General features: G+C 27.3%; 2 protein-coding genes across 4 annotated transcripts in view; one reads left to right on the plus strand and one right to left on the minus strand.

Annotated features, from left to right (window-relative positions):
• Positions 1–2,046: 2,046 nt before the first annotated feature.
• Positions 2,047–5,208, plus strand: LOC132917239 (vacuolar protein sorting-associated protein 72 homolog). 2 transcript variants are annotated; one of them, XM_060977884.1, is made up of 3 exons: positions 2,047–2,401; positions 2,482–2,735; positions 4,301–5,208. In XM_060977884.1, the coding sequence occupies exons 2-3, from the start codon at positions 2,485–2,487 to the stop codon at positions 4,968–4,970; spliced, it is 921 nt and encodes a 306-aa protein (XP_060833867.1). In that variant the 5' UTR covers positions 2,047–2,401; positions 2,482–2,484; the 3' UTR covers positions 4,971–5,208. The 2 variants fall into 2 exon arrangements, with proteins under 2 accessions (XP_060833867.1, XP_060833866.1); XM_060977883.1 differs by having other exon boundaries at positions 2,047–2,387.
• A 4,503-nt stretch (positions 5,209–9,711) lies between these two features.
• The window catches only part of LOC132918115 (uncharacterized), a 102,208-nt gene continuing 97,169 nt past the window's right edge, over positions 9,712–14,750 (minus strand). For both annotated transcript variants that reach the window (XM_060979216.1, XM_060979224.1), the window contains one exon: positions 9,712–12,572. The gene's annotated coding sequence lies outside the window, so the exon portion shown is untranslated. The remainder of the gene's footprint in view (positions 12,573–14,750) is intronic.

The raw sequence follows: 14,750 nt of genomic DNA on the forward strand, positions 1-14,750 counted from the left end.
AATACCTTTTATGAAGTTTATAGAAAACAATATTTAGGAGGAAACCTCATTGGTTTTTTTTTGAAATTTTAAGCATTAAAAAAGTTAGAGTTATTTATAAAATGTAAAAAAAAGGTTTATTTATTTATATATAATGTTATATTATGTGAACTGTTTAGATAAGTACATAATAAAGATAATATTTTTTTCTTAAGTTTTAAGCATAGTTTTATTTTTATTATTTATCCAAATTGTATGATGGCAAGTACTGAATTCAATACATGATCAACTATAATAAGTTAAACATGTTTAGTGACAATCCACACATGGCTACACGTCTCAGCCAATGTAAGTTGCGGCTAGTGTTTCTAACATATTGTATACCTAGGTTAACTGCAGCCTCCAATGGAAAATGTTTGTAATGATGAAGCAAGACGTACTTACGTTTCAAAATATAATATCCGGTAAATTGTACTATTATTTTTTCAATTAAAATAGACTACTGTCTACAGCTGTAGAGCGTACACCGTACACCGAACACAATACCTAAGCTAGTAGTTCGCCGATAACCGTTTTATACAAGTGTACGTGTAAGTTGGTTATTTTTTTTTCATTTAAAATGTTAAATGATCATGATGAATAGTGTATTATACAATACAATGAAAGGCGAAAAAATAACATTAAAATTTATTGATAGTCGTCATAAATTTCGTTTTCATAAGTTGATGTTGTACCGAATGTAGGTACCTACCGTCAAAATGTAGATATAAGGCACCTATATATTTTATATAATATCATCATATATTTTCAGTTTACATCAAGAAATATTTATATTTCGTATCAGAATACTAAATACCTAATTATTGTTTTAATAGTACATAATATAGACCCAGGGGGGTCCCGGACCTTGGGCAACCATAAAATGAGAGCTTCCACATAGTGATTTTTTTTTACATTCTATTATTCAAATATAATACACACTACCTATTCTAATATAAATTGTAATTTGCAATAAAAATACTCAGTCATTAATATTTTCATAAATTAAATTAAAGTGAGAATACAAATAAGAATTTATATTCGATAGTAAGGAACTTGTAAAACGATCATTTCCAAGAATTAAGCTAATAAAAAATAGATTACGAATTTTTATGACACTATCAGGCGCGTTTATGTATTAACAAACTTAGATCGTTCGATTTTTCACAAGTGGTTGTAATATTTGCATCAACGAAATTTCAAAAGTATTCATTTTAATCTAAATATAATTTAATATAAATAATAATTTATATTATATTTTTTATTTTTGTGTTAATTATATAATACAATTTTTTACAACCATACTTTTATTCAAAATATTTTTTTGCAATACATTTTAATATATTATTATTAGGTACATGGAATTGAAAAATAAAAGCCATTGCCATTAGTAAGTGTCTAAGGAGTGATGAACCTAGGATTTCCATATTACTACATTCGGCCTATCTATATACTTACCTAATATTACTAAATACTAACTAGTAGGTAACTATATAGTAACTATACCTAACTAACTTTTTATCACATTTAAAGTTTGGATGAGCCTGTATAGGTACCAGACTGTACCTACAGAGTACAGATTGTAATATTTTTAGTCGATTTAAGATTATGATTATTATTTATTATACAATAGATATTTATGTATCTAATAAACCTACCTAGGTACCTAGGTACTATAAATAATTTATAGGTAGTATTTAATAGTGTTAAAAAATACCTACAAATACAACAGTATACGCCATATCTACAACAAATTATATTCTTATTGCATACCTACCTAATATTTGATTTTCATTCATTCCATAAATACATGATAGAAATAATTACAATTTAAAAGAGATGGACAAGAATACGAGAATACGAGATGGTAAATTAAAATATTTATATTATGATTAATTTTATTATTTTCTGTTGTTGTCTGTCGTTGAGAATTTGAGAACCAATGACACAATCAATTTTCCAATGTTCGTTAGTAACTTCAGTTCTCTATAACAGCACTGTGATATCGTGATAACAGCGTTTAACGCGTTTAAGCTAAAAAGTAAAAACTGATAGTGCCGAATCCGAAAAGTTAAAATAAAAAAACAATACAAGTGTTTGTAAGGTATTAAATTATTTCTCCAGTGTTTAACTGTTTTGAGGTTTATGAATTTCCGATTGATATTGGTTTGAATTTTGCCTAAATGATTGGTTGTATTTCACAGTATGCATATAAGTTACATTTTGAATATTCTTACGATGAAGCATTGAACAACGGACAAATCATGTTTTTGATAGATTATATGTAATCTATGGCCTGCGCTGTAAAAACATACATTCAGTACTTCTAAGAAAACATTTAATTCAACCGACTGTGCTATATTTAAATTGTGAGTTAACGCAGGTATTACTTTAATGTGTAATACGTCTTTATGGAGTTTTGATCTGTGTGATTAATTAACGTTCAAAATATAATTGTTTCAGACTATGGCTGCTGAAAGAGAACGTCGTTCGAATGCTGGTAACAAACTAGCACGTTTATTAGATGAAGAAGAAGCAGATGATGAATTTTATAAGACTACATATGGTGGTTTCAATGAAGATGAAGAAGACAATGATTTTCATTTTGTTGATGAAGAAGCACCAGATGAAGTTGATTCAGATTTCAGTATTGATGAAAATGATGAAGTGATATCAGATGTTGACGATGAAGAACTGTCTAAAAAAAAAACGAATAGGTTGGTACATTACGATTACATATTGTTAAATATTTTCTTTGAAATCTTTGAAATCTTTTGTTTAAAATAATAGTAATAATACTTGTTTAACAAAAACAACAAGTTAAAATTATATAAATACTTAACATAAATTAAATTGCAGCACTTTCTATGTCAAACTTCTGCTGGTGAGGGGGGGGTTACCAATTACAATTGTCAATTGTACATATAATAACATAATTTAATAGTTTTTATTAATTATAATATAAAAAAGTATAGTACCAATACAATATTATAACTAGAATAAAGGTCAAAAATAAATAAAGAAAAAATATAGGTGATATAAGTAAATATATAGTATTCAAATTTGTTAATATTAATTATATACTACATTAATCAAAACTCTTAACATAACATTTGAAAGACTTATAATAAAAAAATATGATTTAAATTAATATATTAAGTATGGCATAGTTTTAGACCATTATAAAAACTTTATTAGAACTTACTAAATGTATACATATATTATGTTTGTATCTTGTACAAAGGTAATTAAATGTATATTTTTATAAAGTTTAGCTAGTTAAATTATTGTAATTATTATATTCTCCTCACAAAAATAGACTAGTATTTAGTCTTTGGATTATAGAAATCATAAATTAAATACAAACACTATTTTATTAAAAAAAAAAATTAATGTTATTCTTTATAAAACATAATCATAATTTTAATGTAGTCGTTTACACTAAAATAAAGTATAGAATGTACAATTTTTTTTATGAACATAAGTTAACTATTTAATAAACATGCATTAGGTATTCAGTAATATAAATGAATATTAAATTATGAAATCATTGTATATTACCATTGATGATTACCATTTATATTACCATTGATTATACATAAATAGTAATAATAATATACATACTATGTACAATCAACAGTATTATTTATAACTTATTAGATACTTTTTTTTTTTATTATTAAACAAAAGCAATCCGCAGCATAAATTTTTATTTATGTATAACAACATTATTAAATGGACTATCCACCTTGTGGGTTGCCAAAACTTAGTAATCAATATTGATATACATGGGATTGTTATAAAATTATAAAACTAGTAAATAGTTATATAAATATAATTACAATTAAAAAGATAAAATATCTACTAGGTAGGATTGATGACTATTTAAAATATATATGTATAAATAAATACGGATTGTATATAAAAGTTAAATAATAATAATTGTTTATCTATAGTATAAATATGTCTATATATTAGGTATGTGTGCTATATTAGTATTTACCTAAGTTAATATTAAGTATATTATTATTATTATTATTTAAATTGCACTTTAGTTGTTAAAATATTATTTCTTATGTGGTTATGTAAATAACAATAGTGTTGAATTTGTATATAATAGTAGTAATAATAATTTGGATTTTCTTTCAAGTTGTGTTTAAAAATATTCAAAATTTATCATTGATATTGGTATATAAAAATATTTAGAATCATTGCACTAAAAACTTTTCTAATCTTTTTTTTTCGTGAGAACTAATTCATAATTTAATCAACTTTATTTTAGATATCAAGAGCCTAAAGCGCCAAAACCTGTTGAACAAAAAGAAGCTCCAAAAAGAAAACGTTCTATTACAGAAAAAGTGGTGGCTGAAACGTCATATGAACGAAAGTCAATACGGCAATCAACAGCAGTTAAATCTCAAGAGACAATAGAACGTATTAAAGAACGTGTTAGTAAAATCAAACGAAATAAGCCAATGCCTCCAGAGGAAATGCCTTCTCAGCAAGAATTGTTGGAAGAAGCAAAGCTCACTGAAGAAGAAAATTTAAAATCATTAGAAAAATTTGAAAAATTAGAATTGGCTAGAAAACAGACAAGAGCTAAACCCCGTGTCACATACTTGACTTCTGTAAAATTCCTTAGCAAAGCATACCCATTGTTGCCTGAAGATGATACTGTAAATGTAGAAAGTGAAGAACATGGTGTGAAACGTGAACGTCAAGAGTATTTTGAGCGTACTACCATCACTGTGAATGAACCTCATGAGTTCGAACGAATGTTCCCTAAGAAAGTAGCCAAACCAATCAAACCACATAGACAGTGTGTATTTACTGAAGATTATGCCAGATACAGAGATCCTTTAACTGGCCACCCTTATAAAAATCAAAAGATATTTTCAATACTAAGATCTGTATACTCAATGCATTTAGACGAAGCCTTTACTAAGAAATAGAATAACATTTTTAACTTTTAAAAGTGCTCTTAAAATTGTATTAATTAATTATTATTATAATTCATTATTTTTATACCTTAAAAAATAAGATTGATCATTGACATATACATTTTTTTTTTTATCATAATGTATTATGAATTATGATTTGACTATTTGAAATTCAAATTGAATTTAAAAATAGGTAATTTGTAATAAATAAAAAATTAAAAGACATTTTATAGATATGGTTAATATTAAATTTTGTTTAATATTTTGAAGTTGAATTCCATAGTTGGTGTATTTGATAGTTGATATTATAGTTGGCGCCACTAAACAGTGATAGGTATGAATTATGGTAATAATTTGAAAAACATGGTATGAGTTAAACTATTGTTGGTACACACATAGGCGTGCTTAGACTTTAGTCGAAGTATATACAACTGATCAAATATTATAGTTCCCAAAATTATAAATGTTCATATCAATGTTTTTAAATTAATAATAATTTCAAGGTACTATTAGAAAATTATAGAGAATTATCAGAATTTTTCTTTTTATATATTGAAAAATAAATACATATTTTTATAAAAATGTGTTTATTGAAAATAATATAATTCCATTAATTCTTGTCAAATAATAATTAAGCCAATACTTATAATGTTATCATATATCAACAACCTACAAATTTTGTTATTTGTTTTCTTTTAAAAAGTATTATTTCATGATATTATTCATTATGACTTCTCAATAAAAATGTCTAACCTATAGAATATGCAAACGACTATCTTTTATAGTGTATACCATGTTTGCTTGCTTACGGATACATACAATATTGTATTATACAACATACGAACCTAACACAAAGCATGTTTTTTCAAATTATTACCAACATTTATGTGATGACCATTTCCTTTTGTAGCCCCAACTATAATTAATAAGTATTGATGTTTACTACGCAAATTAAACATTAGGAATGGTAACATAAGAGATATACAATTATTTATCATGTGTGTATCCCTTACAATATTTGTAAATATGTTGTATTTTAAAGTAACAACCAATAAACATAAAAAAAACAATGTTTTAAAATCATTTAATCATAAAAAAAAGTAAAGTAAGTTCCAAGTACTTAAAAAAAAAGAAATAATTAGGTATTTATCAACCAATATATTTAATTATTAATTGATGTTAATTGTTTATATTACAAATGGTTACATTTGATTAAATATTACTTACTAAAACTATACTATAAGACTAAGTAAGTAAATATTTAACAAATTATAATGTCAATAATTTAATGAATATTTGCACGGTATACACATAAATGTTCAATAATTCTTCAATACTAATATATTTTTTTTTCGATTTAAGTTTAAATATAATAATTTTTTAATTAGTAAACTACATATTTGGTGTGGAAACCAATTGACGTATTATAATATAAGTTGTAGTATGTAGGTATAACATTATATTATATTTTTTGTATTTTAAATTGAAAAAAGGTATATCATAATATGTAAAAAAGATACAATTTTGAGTATGGAATATCCAATTATTGGAATACTCCAGCAATGATTTGGTAAATTATTTTCTAGTTTAAAATTAAAAATATTTTTATTTTAATACCTAAATAAATAAATACATTACTAGGTTTTTTATAAATGTTTCTTAAAACAATTAAAAAATAATTCATTATTATATAAATATATATAATACAGTAGACGCCGCTTATTATAAGACTCACGGATATAAGGTTCAGTCGCTTATTAGACTCAAAATCGTCTGGAACGGTCCGGACGTATCCAAATACATTAAAAAAAAATCGGTTATAAGACTCAAATTTCGTAAAATAAATAGTAGAAAATAAACTTTTTTGGTTATAATTTAGAAATAAATTGGTATTGAAAAATTAAATAATATTCGTGTTGATTATTTCTAGTTTCTGTTGGTACCTTATAACGCATAATAATTTTTATCGCAGATAAAAGTTCACATTTATCGCTACGATTATCGTTATTATAGTGTACTGATTATCTGGCGGCTGCACAGTTATCGTAATTACGGGTACATAAATACACATACGTACACGTACACATGTACATATACTCAGTTATCATTGCAGTCAACGGTATAATTGTTGTACAATGAACGATCAGTCGGTATTCGAATTTCAACGTGTGCTTTTCTTGTTGTTAACATGAGTGCTAATACGCGACGTGCTCTTAGTTTGAATGACAGACAAGACATTTTAGAAAAATATGATCAACTTCCAAAGATGGGACAACGTGATGCAGCAGTTAGGCTGAACATTTCACAATCGGTATTGGGTAGAATATTGAAGAATAGGGAATACATGTTGAATGTGAAGCATTACAAAATGAGTCGCAGAGTCGAAAAAAGAAAAGATGTGGAAAGGATGAACTGTTGAACGTGCATTGAAAGAATGGTTCGTAAAAGTTAGAAATAAAGATGCTCGCGTGTCAGGTCCTTTGCTTCACCAAAAAGCTGAAGAATTGGCAGAAAAAATGGGGAAGGTTGACTTCAAAGCGACAGAGGGGTGGTTCTATCGGTGGAAAAAAAGAGAAAACATTTGTTTCCAAAAAATGCACGGATAACAAGGTGACGCAGATTTTACGGGTGCACATTTTTGGCTAGAAAACGAATGGCCTTCACTCATCTCCGAATTTTCACCCTCTGATATGTTTAATGCTGATGAGACTGGCCTGTACTTTAGAGCACTACCTGAGCATACTTATGTTCTTCAAAATGACAAAGCAAAGGGGACAAAATCTTGTAAAGAACGAATAACGATCTTGTGTTGTGCCAGTATGACGGGAGAAAAAAAGAAACTGCTTGTTGTCGGGAAGAGTAAGCAACCTCGTTGTTTCAAAGGAGTTAAAGCTTTACCTGTTGATTATACAGCGAATACATTATACAGCGGGGGACGGGGTGGCCGAGCGGTCTAATTCGTCGGCTGCGGAGCAGCTGGACCCGGTTCGATCCTCGGCCACTGGGCGGCATTTTTCTCCGGGTAAGTCACGGTGTCCGGAGAACAAGTGCTGCCATCCCCCCCCACCCCGGGGCATGGCAGAAACCTACGGGTGCCCCATTAAAAATTCTGCCAATCAGGCGCCGGGCTTACTCCCGAACTACATACGCCATACGAAAAAAAAATACAGCGAATAAAAATGCATGGATGACTCAAGAAATCTTTAGTCAGTGGTTGATCAAATGGGATAATGAACTAGACAGAAAAATTGTACTTTTAATAGACAACTGCATTTTAGACCTGCACTCCTATTATTAAATAATTAATTAATTTAATATTATCATTAAACAAATTTTATCTACGAGAATTATAACTTGAAATTGAAACTCGATTAGTAATAACTGATATATCGTATTACAATAATACATTTTGTGTAATTAAGATTTCATTATGTTTTTATATATTATATTACCTATATTTTTTATTAATATCTGGTTAAAGTCTTCAACTTATATAGGTATAATATCGATATAAGTAATAAAGTATATAATTTTCTCAAGGATATTCGTTTATCATTGTTCATTTAGTGTCTGATTGTTTATGTACGTTTTTTACGTCTTATGCCTACGACAATTATTTATAAAACTGTTACTATGGAATGTTTCAATAATAAATAATACTATGTATTATTTATAATAATACACGCCATGTTTTGTGATTTATACGGCGCCCCAAATAGGCCATTTAATTACAGCAATAACACTATATAGTTGCACTTTCACTATAGACCATAATATTATACGATAATAATATTTATACTTTTTATTTATTTACCACAGACATATTTTAGAAAATAAATTTAAAAATAAATACTAAAGAATATATTTTAAATTGCATAGGCGTAGAATGGGCACGGAAATAAAACCCACGTGTTTCCTGTAAATTATAATTGTCTCCCCTTACAAGTATTCTAGCATAAAATTTAATTACTTGAATAATAAACTCATAAACTATTTTTTCTCTTAAAGATATTATATTAGTTTCAAATATTCACACATTGACCAATATATACCAAAATACCAGAGACATAAGTAACTACCTACTTACCACTGAAAAATAAAAATATTTGTAGCCTGTAGGTACATTATGTTGTGTAGGTACCTATAATAATAATTATAATTTTGTATTGTTAGTTGTTACATTAAGATACACAATGTGTATGAAATCTCTAAAACCATATAACTTCCTTAAATAGTGAATAATTATTTGTTATTACTATTACCTAATCGATAAAACTCTAAAAAAATAATTCTAAATACAAATATTATTTTCGATGTATCAAAAATTCTTAATTCGTTTTCATGCTCAAAATATACTTAGTTATAATTTTAAAATATAATATTCTAGTATATTTCCTCGTATTTATAAAAAAAATTAAATTATTTTTTACTAAAAATTAAATTCTTAATAGTAAAATCACCAAAAACATAAGATTAAATTGTTAATTTAAAATATATTAAAATGTATTATATTTTAATAACTTCTAGGAAAGCATAAGACATAATAATTATCATATTAATTTATAACGGTTTATTTTTATAGGAGCAATAAAATACTAGGGATTATTCAAAACGTATTTAGAGTATATAGGTATTTGAAGTTAGTAATTTATTCGGAATACTATACCCATATATTAGCAGCTATGATTAGTAAAAAAAAAAACTGCTGAACAGGATTAGGATATGAGAAAACACATAGAACAAGACGTGTAGGTACATGAATAAAATATTTATGCATTTTCAACTAATTATTGATTACATTATAATAACAGTATTTGATTAAAAATATATATAATAATATAATATAACACAAGAGTAAGGTGGTCGTACAATCGTATTTCGGAAACGAAACTAAGATCGATTATATGACTAGCTCAGTAATCGTACAGTATATAATATATAAATATATATATATATTATATATACTATATACTATAGATATAGACTATAGAGCCAATAAAAGATTTGTTCAAATTTTTATTTTTTTTAAAATTTGGCAAATGTTTTTTTAATGTAAATAAAAATTTACGTTTCACGTCTGTTTGCACTACCAATCCAGACTCTTTGATTGTTGATGATGATAATAATAATAATAATAATAATAATAATAATAATTATATCCCGTGTACCTTCAATATACATAAAATACAATAGTAATAAAAAAAAAATAGAAGATACGAGTAGTATATAAATTTATAAATGATTATACGTACAAAAATCTATCAAACAGCGAAATAATAATATTGTTATAATAATGATAATAATAATAATAATATATGCAATTTTAATAATATTATATAGATTGTATACCTATAAGTACATAGAAAATGTTCGATTGCCAAAATAAAAAGTGTTTAGAAAAATTTGAAGTTTTTAAATATTACTGATATTTTTAATTAGGTAGGAGGTACATATACATTTTGATAAATATATAGGTAATATAATACTGTTATTGTTCGAATAACGACGATAATAATAACAAACATAAAATTAATACCGATCTTCATAATATTAATATAATGGTACCTATTATACATTATATATAAGCTGTATAGTATAAAATGGTTATTCGATATTTACAGACCCTAAAATTAAAAACAAAAAACAAACGCGCACATAAGACATTAACAAGTATAATACGTATATCTAATAACGATGCTGTACACATAAAACGGACGTGTACGGGGCTGCCAGGCTGCGACTCAAAAGAGAATAAATTGCAAACCGCGGTTTAAATAATAATCTGGTCGGAGGGCAGACCCGAAAACGGCACGAAATCGGGATTTAAATTTATTATTTTCAAATGTTTTCTAAACGATTATAGACTCGTCGGGTCGAGATACGACGACGACGACGACGACGATATATTGTATGGCCCGTAGTCTGTGTAATGTGTATATTGTATTGCACATTTACGCGTATATATTGTACTCGGTTGTAACGACGACGACGATCAGATTGGAAAGACGACGAAATAAAAAAACTACTTGGACCCGAAGTTTTTCGCATACCTACCGACGACGGAATTGAATTTGAAATCGGTAAACGCCGTACGTGTGATACACATATAAGAATAAGTATAGGGTAACGCACCTGCAGCCATTATACAGTTGCGTAATGGGCACAACGATTTTGGCGATGTTGCGATTGAAACGTTACGCAGTCACCACAAATGATACATATTATTATAATGGGTATACAGATCGGAGTCATTTGCGACTCAAGTGTATATAATACAATAATAATATATGTGTGTGGCACCGATTCGATAATACTATGATATTTTATCAAAAAAAAAAAATATATATATATATATATATATAAATGTATATTATGATATAATATGAAAACGTTATTGGTATATATATATTATATATATCGGGCGGTAATCATTTTTCGTGATATATTATCGAGTCCGTATTATACTTAATAGTTTATGTATTATATTATATAATGATAAATGGTATACTCGTATGCGCGCGTAAATTTTACCTTATAGACTTTACTTTACGCCGTTAAGTATAATGCCCGCCTACCTACATATCATGTTATTATGTATAACTAATAATGTTCGACACGGACGGAACGCAAGAATAATATAATATAAAATATAGTTCATATATAATATTATAATAACACATTTTATAAAACAAATAAAAATTTAAAAAAATAAAAATAAAAAACCGTCGGACCCAACGTGAAAAAATAATAATAATTGTAATATAATATTATGTACACCTCTGTAAAATTGCGTTTGAAATATCCGTATCTACTATATTATTAAAGAAATAATTGTCTAAAACAACGTGTCAACGTATATTATCGTTGTTATTATATTCACTAATAATATACGAGTAATATTAACGTATACGCGGTCCGAGTATGACGTATCGACACTATTGAACTATTGTAACAGACTTATTTCATTTTACGTATATTACCTATCTACATAATATCTACCTACGCGTGTATATCTGCCGAAGAAAGCGAAATGAAAAATAAAAACGTATTGCAACAACACATAATAGTGTTATTTACTATCGGTGGTGATGTGGCCTGGTTGTTGGTAAAAAAAAATCAAATTACAAACGCGTAACCTCACATAGAATACACGTTATGATAAAAACTTTAAAGTATTGCACACCTATAGGTACCTCTAACAGTCAGAAAATGTTTAAATTTTCAACAACGGTATATAGTAGTGTACACATTGAGTTCGGACGCTATTAGATTAGTTGAGCAATGTTCGGCCTGCATATGTCGAGAGTATATACAGTGTTTTTTTTTTTTTTTTTTTTTTTTTTTTTTTGGTATGTCAAAACGACTAACTAATATAACAATAATAATAATTAAAAGTATGTTATGATAAAATATTTTGAAGAAGAAAATTGTTCACTTTAAAGCGTGAATTGCGAAAAAAAAAATGTATAAAAATATTATGCTATATGCATATATTTTCTATGATTTATCTTTACGAGTAGCGACGAATAATATATAATATATTATATGATCTTTGGCGCTGACCGGTCGTTGGTGTTGGTTTTACGCAGTTTGATTGTCGCAAACACGTTCGTTCTGAAATAAAAATTGTAATCATTAGATACCTATTAATAAAAAGTACACATAATGACTTAACATAATATTATTACGCATATTAACTATATACTAGATGGTCATGCACACGGCATTGCCCGTGACAAATTAAATACCCGTGGATTTACTGCTTATTCTTAAACTTCATTAAATGTTAACTGCACTGCAGATTTTTAACATATTCATTTAAATTGTTATGATCAAACATAAAATACAGGTCTAAAATTAATAATTATATTTGATCATAATAGTTATTCTATTGTCTATGACCAATGGCAACAAATAACAATATATAATTCATTTTTTCGTGAGCTTATACAATGGTGATTTCTTCTTTAAAGTATAACATTTTAAAATTTGACTTCGAGACGCGAATATAAGAATATCTATGTAGTATGTACCAAATTTCAGAATCACGAGTACGATACAATATTAACAGTGGATCACTTACACAAACGCAAACATTACCTTTTATATTTGATTAACCTACTTGTTATATTTGTATCGTATTATCGTACCTACATGTAGAGATATAGTGTACAGTATCATTGTAAGCAGTTTGAAAATAGGTACATCATTATACGGTAGTTAGCCAAATTAAGACACCCACGGATTATTCTTCTTCTTATTATTATTATTCTCCTTCGCCTTTGTTCCGTGCAACGGGGGGTTAGATGTACTCTTATAAACAACATTTAATTCCTACGCATCTACTTGTTTATAACCATCAGATCATAATAAATCTATATATCATATTCTCTCCACATGATGCCTTCGCGTACTTTTTAAATGCGAGACCACTAAGAATCACTTTTACTTTGGCCTATCCCTACTTACCGTTTGTTAGAACGTATTTAACTACCATGTGTTTATCTCCTTACTTCCCTTCATTCCTTCACTGGACACATCGGAAACCATCTCTTCCCATAACTTATCAATAATTTTCTCCGCTATAGTATAAAGTCGCTTTAATACGCACATAACACGAATAATATAGGTTTAATAGATGCATTGTGATTTGTTGACCGCGAGAGGAATAATTTAAAATGGGAAATAATAATTATGTATTTTTTTCTTTTCGTTTCGAACCATTAACTTTACTTTGCTCTGATGAAAAAGTTAAATTCAACAAAATTTAAAATATTATTCATGTTTAAAATGTATATTCGAAAGTCATCTATGTATAGAATTATGAATTATTATGTACGACGTTCATTGTACGTATGTATAACTATAGAATTTTGAGTGGTTGGCGAGTTTTTTTTTTATCTTGTGTGTAATTTTGTTTTTGTTAACTTGTACTTATACGTGTATAATGAATATACTTTATTTACATTTTAAAGTTTAAACATAAAAAGCAAATACTTTCTAAGAACAACAGACGATTGTAGATGACACATGTACGAAATGTACGATGTACGTGTAGCAGCCATTAAAATAAAATATTGATTTTCATTTCAATGATATACAAAAAACCACACAAGACAACACGACAACCGTAAAAAAATGTACAGTTAATTGTTTTAATAGGTTTTAAAGTTTAAAACTCTGTGATGCAATTTTCCGTTGTTTTTACAACGCTGTTATTGTATAGTTTTATTTGCGGACCACTTTGTCCCGTTCAAATATATACCAAAACAAAACAAACTAACTCGAAATGGTATAATGCGTCTTTTTATTATCAATAGAACAACTCGTAGCTCGATGTCAGTTTAAAATAAAAAAAAAAAACAATAAATAAAACAAAAACAACATTGAATAAAACAGACCATTATGCGCACTGAATAAATATCGGGCACAATATTATCATTTTTATGACGTACAAATAGTAAGTTTATAACGCTATACTGCGTTACTATAATAATATAGTTGTTTCTACATCCTACGATTACTACTATACTAACTACGTTTACTTATAACTACTACTAGAACACTACTGTTACGTCGACTATTATACTAAGACTCATAAAATGTTTGCTCCGCTTGCTATGACTTAATTGATAACAGTAATTACGTTAAAGTTCGCTGTTTGATCGTAAGTCAGAATTATTTGTATCGGATAAAATAGGCCCGTCGGGTCTGTTCACTGTATACGTACAAATGTATAGATACCGGTGTAGAACTACATCATCTGCTTTATACGAGACGCACCTTAACCGA

The sequence above is a fragment of the Rhopalosiphum padi genome, chromosome 1, assembly GCF_020882245.1.
Source record: "Rhopalosiphum padi isolate XX-2018 chromosome 1, ASM2088224v1, whole genome shotgun sequence".
Classification (NCBI taxonomy): Eukaryota; Metazoa; Arthropoda; class Insecta; order Hemiptera; family Aphididae; genus Rhopalosiphum; species Rhopalosiphum padi.

Excerpts from the sequence above, each read along its gene's own strand:
- LOC132917239 (XM_060977884.1), top strand. The coding sequence starts at position 2,485 with ATGGCTGCTGAAAGAGAACGTCGTTCGAATGCTGGTAACAAACTAGCA. Across the intron at positions 2,736-4,300 it reads TCTAAAAAAAAAACGAATAG|ATATCAAGAGCCTAAAGCGC; the intron begins GTTGGTACATTA and ends ACTTTATTTTAG.